This window comes from Poecilia reticulata, chromosome 7 (genome assembly GCF_904066995.2).
Source record: "Poecilia reticulata chromosome 7, P_reticulata-male-v2, whole genome shotgun sequence".
NCBI classification, from domain to species: Eukaryota; Metazoa; Chordata; class Actinopteri; order Cyprinodontiformes; family Poeciliidae; genus Poecilia; species Poecilia reticulata.
Window position 1 is genome coordinate 19,312,472 of NC_088836.1, and position 7,775 is coordinate 19,320,246.

At 33.8% G+C, this 7,775-nt stretch overlaps 1 protein-coding gene across 1 annotated transcript in view; it reads left to right on the forward strand.

The window, feature by feature from the left end:
* The window catches only part of LOC103461373 (deoxynucleoside triphosphate triphosphohydrolase SAMHD1-like), a 48,038-nt gene extending 42,098 nt beyond the window's left edge, over positions 1-5,940 (forward strand). Inside the window, exons 13-15 of the mRNA XM_081609068.1 lie at positions 493-597; positions 3,241-3,376; positions 5,384-5,940. Coding sequence (XP_081465194.1) covers positions 493-597; positions 3,241-3,375 — 240 coding nt within the window. The 3' untranslated portion in view covers position 3,376; positions 5,384-5,940. The remainder of the gene's footprint in view (positions 1-492; positions 598-3,240; positions 3,377-5,383) is intronic.
* The last annotated feature ends 1,835 nt before the right edge of the window (positions 5,941-7,775 follow it).

A 7,775-nucleotide genomic window follows, 5' to 3' on the forward strand; every position in this document is an offset into this window, starting at 1 on the left:
ATTTTAAAACTATTTCTTTGTTTTGAACAATTTTGTGTTTTTCTGTTTGCCTTTTAGATACTGTATTTGATCAGATATTGAACTCCTCCTCTGTGGAGCTTCTGGAGGCAAGAGAAATACTGGCAAGGATAATGCAAAGAAAGCTCTACGTGTGTCTGGGAGAATTTACACAACAGCCTCAGGCGAATATTGAAGTATTTTTGTTTAATTGTAAATCTGTCACTTCGTACATTTCAAACGTAATCAGTAACACTGTAATTATAGTTTGATTTTTAAGTAAAAATCTGGAAGTTGTAACATTTTATGCGATTTCTGTTTAGGCTCAATGGAAGACACATCTCAGAGGAGGAAACCCAGATGATTATGTAGTGGAAGTGAGTTTTAATGCAGATAGAATCTTTTTTATTTTTTATTTTTGACTGAGACAATTAACTTTGAAATTTGCAATTTAATCTCTGAAATATTTGTAACCTCACACTATTTATTATTTAGTTAGTCAAGTATAACTATGGAATGAAGACAGAAGACCCCATAAAACGTGTGAGGTTCTACAAAAAGCAAAACCCAGATGAGGCCGGGCCTATCGACAAAGCTGAGGTGAGAATGAAATAGAATTTTTTTATATTCTGGGTTTGCTCATTTCTGTCACTTGTGTTCTTCTGAAATGAGATCATTTGAATTTCACTCAGAGCCGTGCAGAGACCACTAAAGGGGCAGGTGACAGAGGTGACGTTTCTAGTTCTTGGCTTTTATCAAACGGTTAAGCTATGCACACCACTATTACAGTAATGTGATTACATCAGCAGTAGCGATCCAGGACATAAGAACCAAACTACAACACATAATGGTACCACAGCAGAAATACCACAGACACGTGTAAATGTAGATAAATGTCCATCTATTATTTATATTGTCTCCAACATTAAGTAGAATTTAAATGGAAGAATCTGGTGGCATTAGTTGCAGTACCAAAACCCACCACCGTCCATTGGATGGAAAGTTTCAGGACATGTGTACAGTAAAAAGGTAATAAGACAGGTGTTTGGACTGATGTGGATTTTCAAGTGTGTTTGTTGAAGAGGGATTGATGTCATTATAAATAACCACACCTGAATCATAAAGCATATGTTTCAGCCTCCTAAACCAATATTTACCAATGATGAACTCATTTGTTTTTTCCTTCTCCATAGTGACCGTACAAAGGCCATTCTAAAGACAATAAAAGGAACCAAACAAAGGAACCAGGGCCATGCAGAGACCACTAAAGGGGCAGGTGCTCAACAACAAAAAAGGGCACATCTAACCGCATTCTAGGACAGAATATTAACAGCCTCTCAGCTTTCAGAGTTTAATAAACAATGATAAATTACAAAAATGTGACATATACAATCAAAGCTAACGAACATCTCTATATAGAGCATAACACTATGCATATGTAAGATATTTTATTAGTAATTTCTTTCTGCAGGTCTATTGTGTCATCGGAAAGTATTGCACTATTCAAACCTGCAATTTTGCAAGATATGTAAATCAGAGCTTAGACCACCAGACATATTTTGTCTTTACAGAATTACACTATTAAAAATATAAACAAAGGCACAATGTAACCCTTTAGTGGACTGTAATCTATAAAAAAAGAGCTGCCTGTTTGCTATACTTGCAGTGCAAATGAAGACGGTCCATTCAGGAAAGCAGAGCTGCATCAAACTTTAATGTGGAACTCCAATAAAAAGAAAAAAAACAAAAGCAAACATTTAATTGTTAATACATGTTACCATGAGAAAAGCATACCGAGTTTTGCTTAAAAAAACTTTTTTTTAAATTAAAATCTCACATTTTTGTCTCATGAAGTGAAAAACTTATTTGTAAAACAAACTTACTTGCACTTGTCAGAAATATTTTCTTGCTATTCTAAGTTTTTGTTTGTGATTCTCACATGATATTGTGGGCAATTACATTTTTGCCCAAAATCAAAACAAAAGATTTCTGATGTGTGCAAATAAAAGTTCATGTTTGGCAAATAACTTTTTAAGTTCACGAGATAAAAATTTGTTATTTAATGTAAAAAAAAGTTTTTTAAACTAAACTTTTTGTTCAAAGAAACAAATCATTACAATTCCAAAGGTTTTCATTACTATTTTATTTTACTTAACAGAGGTTAGTTTTTTTTTTATATATATATAATTGGGGGAAAAAATTTACTTCATACTCTGCGAACCAGACCCTAAACTTAAAGTCTGGGTTGAGTTTTTTCCCCTTCATTAATGACACACTTTTATTACATACATTTTATCTATCATGGTAATTCAGGGTGAGTTATTTTTAATTATAAATGAATATCCTTGTTGGACTTTTATTTAAGTGTTATTCCCCTTCAAAATACATTTACCTAGAATAAATGCAATGTACATTATTTAGCAAAGGAAATTAGAAGATTGGACATATATCCATAATGGTGATGATAGGTTTTGGATAGGTGATGTGCCCCTATTGCATAAACGATACTGAAGAATGACTGATATCATTAAAGATACAGGGAAGAAGATTTTTAGTTGTCTTGCTTTGCTAGCAAAGTCGTTAGCTAGCAGCTAGCTAATAGCACATCAACAGCCTAATGTCTGTATGAAAAACTACTGAGTCGATAGATAAGAACAGTTTTTCCTCACCTGGCTGTCTCCTACCGCTCAGTAGTTCTTCAGAGAAAGGCAAATGCAGAGGCGTGTCAGTGTCTGTTGTATTTCATTACCTCTCTGCTTAAACCAAGACTCTGAGCTGAAGCAGAAACGATACATCGTTCAGCGTGGTTTTCCGTCATCTGAGAAGTAGCAAGTCTACTCCACGTTATTCACCAAAAATGTTTTTTTTAATTCACCAAAAACTGTTCTGTAATCTGGAACATTCGCAAAATTGAGCAGCTAGCCGCTTTATCTCACTGTGCGAGAGGCAACTGCGTCATGCGTTACGGGTAAAAGATCAAAGGTAACAAGGTGACCGGCTTATTATGTTGTACAAAAAAAAAGTCCAACAAAAAACAAACAATTTTAGTACATGTTATTATGTGTTAGAAGAGGTCTTAGGAAATAATAATAGCAATAGCAATTTGACCAAAAGGGCACTTGTGGGCAAGGAGCAAAAGGGGCAGGTGCTCAAGCACCCCCCTCTGCATGTGCCTGATTTTTACAAGTGTTTGTAATTTATGGTTCAATACAACTTGCCATGTGCTGCTTATATCTCTTTCAGGTATCTCTACTTCTTCCAGAGCACTTTGAAGAGAAGAAGTGTAGAATCTACACAAAGAGAACAAATAAAGAGGATCTGGAGGCTGACAGAAAGCTCTTTAACACATTTGGCCCTGCAAAACCACGTCAAGCCTGAGGTATTTCTGTAGGCTGTAATCAGGGGCGCTGCCAGGAATCTTGGGCCCCCTGACAAAAAAATTTAATTGGGTCCCCCCTCACACACCTGCTGTTGCAATTTCTTAAGTCTGTCCGACCCACCAAAAGCGTCACAATTTCAAAGGCTTGCAACTGCCTTGTTTTCTTTGGTCCAATACTGATGACTAGTACAATATTTACTGCTCATGAATTTTACATGCAAGAGTAAAATTCAGTATGCATACAGTCTGCATACAGTATGCAAGTAGGTTGCTTAAATTTTTTCAGTTAGTTTTAGATAATGAAATGTGTCCCCATGAGCAACAGTCATAGGCAACATGCAAAATATACATGAAGCAATCCAGGCTTCTCAAAAAATGCTATATAGTTGTATTTTATTCAAGCTACAGTATGTAACTTTAATAGAAAATGTTTTCTCCATATTTGTTAAAGCTGTCACGATGTCGTAGCAATTTGTTATGAGACAGATAATCTGTGAAAACAATCAATCTCCTCCACCTCCTTCCTGAACTACTATTGTTAGCTAAAGTAATGCACCGTTCTGACCAAAACAGCCAATCAGAACCAGTAGGACGCTCTTAGCACTGTCAATCAACTTTATTCACTCACTGCTAAATGTGCTAATGGTGGAGAAATAACTTATTGTTACAGGAAAATCGTTTATCTACCGTCATTGGTAGCTATGATTACTAGCCTAAGCATTTACAACAGGCTATGCTAGCTACAGAATAGCACAGAGCAAAGAGGAGGAATGATGAGCCATATACCATATGACTGTCATATTGTGATTGACAGCACTAAAAGTCTCCTGCCACTGACTGGTTGTTTCTAGCACTGGGAGAAATCAGAGGAAATAGATTTTTCACAGATTATCTCTCATATTATACTGTCACAACATAATGATAGTTTTAACAAATATGTGGAATTTTTTTTTTTTTTATAAAAGTTACATACTGCAGCTTTAATTTTACTCTGGTGAGAACAGGTCAGGAGGGACGTGGTTTAGAGCTGCTGCTGTCTGACTCATCTGTTGTTAAGTGGTAAAAGGTACAAGGGACAAGTTAAATATATGAATGTCTAGGTATTTTTTCCTTTATTCATTAAATGCTAGAGAAATGGAGGCACACAGTAGTTTGTAGCTAAGCTAACTACGCTAAATGGTTGATGATCTCACACAGTCCATTCTCCTATCTTGGAGAAAAACTGGGTTATAAATTAACACTCTTGCCTTTTTCTCTCACTCCCTCTAGTTTTTTTTTATTTCCTAACTTTTATTATCAGCATAGTAACTGCTACAGTCATTCTTGTTTCCTACTGTTTGCTGCTAAACAGCGTCACTCTCAAGTGCTCCATTTCATGCGCGGGAGAGGGTCTAAGGGGTTTTTTTGGTCTGGTACTGCTAAAAACAATCTTCAAAAATACAATATGATTATTTTGTAATTGACAGGGCCCCGATATTTTTTTTTATTTTTATGAACAATAAATAAATAAATAAATTGTAGAGGGCCCCCTGTTGGTCAGGACCCCTAGAATTGTCATCACTTTTCCCTCCTATACCGCGCCCCTGCCTGTAATTAGCCAAATATGGTAGACTATTTTTAGTTTGCTATGATTCATAACTTTTTAATGTTTTTTTTAATACTATGTGAAAAATATTAGTTTATCTACTTGAATTTGATTTACTGACCCCCTAAATTTGTGTTTATTCCACAATGTAAATATCGGTTTGGGTTTACATGTAAAGTCTATAATCATACAGTATAACATATATAACTCTATATTAATTAATGTTCTTGCACCACCACTTTCTGTAAGAAGTGATTCCACAAAAGTAAAACCAGTGATGTAGTTATTTTGGTTTTACAACAGTCAGAATTAACTTTTACTGCAGTGTATTTTACTTTTTATGTCACAATTTATGCATTTTCATTTATTATGTACACTGTTCACTCACACAACTTGCAATATCTGTCTTCTCTGTTTTTGAGGAAGTAATCATGGCACCTGTTCTGAAACCTCTGAAACCAGGTTGGCATAACCACAGAACTAGAAAGAAATGCATTTTACTCTTTATTCTTGTCAATAAGTATAACCATGCACAAATTTAAATGGGTTTGTAAAAGTGCAGACTGTTTTTGCATTTAAAGAGGTTTGAAAGTTAATCTTATATGGATTTTTTTTCTTAAAGGTGAAGGTTTTGATTAACAGACAATATTTACATATCAAGAAATACAGTGAAAAAGATACATTTTAAACTTTATTCAAATATTTGATTTGTCATTTGTGATTCTTTTGTTCTTTTTGGGTGTTTGGATTAATGGTATTATTAGTTTTATTCATACTCAATTAGTTTTGGTAAATTACGTTAGTTGTCATCACCTTCCAGGTCTGTTGACATTGCAAATATGTCTTTGGGCATGATTTAAATAAAATATTATTCTTGACTAAATGTGTAGTAGTGCCATTCAATCTGGACTTGAATGTTTAAAATTGTCTCATAAGTGGTGAGAATGTAATCATTTTATCAAACTTATTTTAAAATAAATTGTGAGATGTCACATTGGGTTTCATTTTTTTCAACACTGTTGTGCTTCACATTTGTTTTTTTGGTTACATCTAACAGATTTTACCAGAGCTCAGCTGTAGAAGTGTCATTTATCTTCCAAACACTAAAGAACTCAAGAGACTAGTAGATACTGTATATTGCTAATGTGAAAATCATTTGTACAGCTGACAAATTTAGACTTAAAGTATTTGTTTTATTCTTTTAATTTCATTATAAAATTTTTTATTCTGACCAGAAGTAGTTTGAACAAGTTTTCATTAGGTTAAAGTGAAGGAGGTCTCAAGGACACTTTTTTACCAAAGATAATCAAATTATCATTGGAAAAATAACAAAATCTGGCCAGCAATTATAAAAACTGTTGCTTTTGAGAAGGCTATGAATTCAGTCTTTACTCCACCTTTTAGAGAAAATAAATCCACCTCTTACAACTTTATTATTGTCTGGATAAGTTGAAAGTTTTAATATCTGATCTGCATTAAGAATACAAATTAAGAAATAAGTTATAGTAATATAGTAATAGTTCAATTTGTTCTTCTTATCTATAAGTTAATATCCTCCAGCCTATGAGTTTTTGGTCTGTAGTATTAAATGACCCTGGATTTAAGTTCTGCATTGCATTATTAATCATTTAGTGTGCCTCTGAACAATTCAATTTTAGGAAAACATTTCTGGGTTGCACTTTTTATCCATTCTTTGTTTGTACTAAGATTAAGATTGTTCAGTAATATTTTCTCTTTCTGCTAGGCTTAAACTTTTGTGTAAGTTTCAGTTTATCTCAAAAGTCTCAGTACTAATTAATTTTTTCAATTGTTTAAAGTACTGGATGCACAATGTTCAAAAATGAATGAAAAGCCCTCCAGAAAAAATAATGCAGAAAAATAACAAAAAAATACATCTCAGAAGAATGGAATGCAACAGAGATACTGCAACAACCTACCACCTTTTTAGAGCTACTCTGCATTTCTTCACTTTTTAATGTGTGATTTTATAAATTAGATTCACACTTGTTCAGATTTCTGAATATTTACATGTGGAGTATAGATTCTTGGAAAAATTGCTGTTAAAATTTGTTCATTGTACTGTGTAATGCGTACAGCGGTGCTTACAGACTGTCAGTGAACGCACCAGGAGAAAAATGACAGAGATACAAGTGCACATGTGTGGTGGAGAACAGATAACATCCAGAGACGGATTGTAATGGATTGAAAATGAGAGAAAATTTGAAGTTCTCTAATTTTGAAAAGTATTTTGTCATAAATTCTCTGATTTTTCATTTCAGGTGTCTTGGAGAAATTCTGCTGAACATGGAGAGCCTCAGAATGTTTTGAGAAATGAACGTTACCCAACCAACTGTGACATTCCTAGATTAAACTTTTAAAGCTATGCAGATGAAATGTGACTGTCTTTAGGAGCATATAAGCAGAAAACTCGCTCTGTTTTTTCTTTGCTTGCAGCCCACAGCTTTGGAACTTTTGTAAAAATATTATAAAGAGAAACACAGTGTGTTTTAAAATAATAAAACTAATCTTCTGCCCATTTGAGGAAGAAGATTTTAATAACATCTTTTGAGCTTTTGAGCTTTTCTTTATTTATTTAGGATTTCTCTCTTTCTTTTCAGCTCTTTATAAACTCTAGTTTTGTGAATGCACCTGCATTCCTCTTTTATACAGATGAGGAATTGTTCATTCCATTTAAAGAATTAACAAGGTATAGAGGCAGTAAAAAAGTGATATATTTAGGTTATCAATTGGGTTTCTACATGGATGTCCTTGTTGATGTTCCTCTTTTTGTCATTTTGCCAGATGTTTAATGAT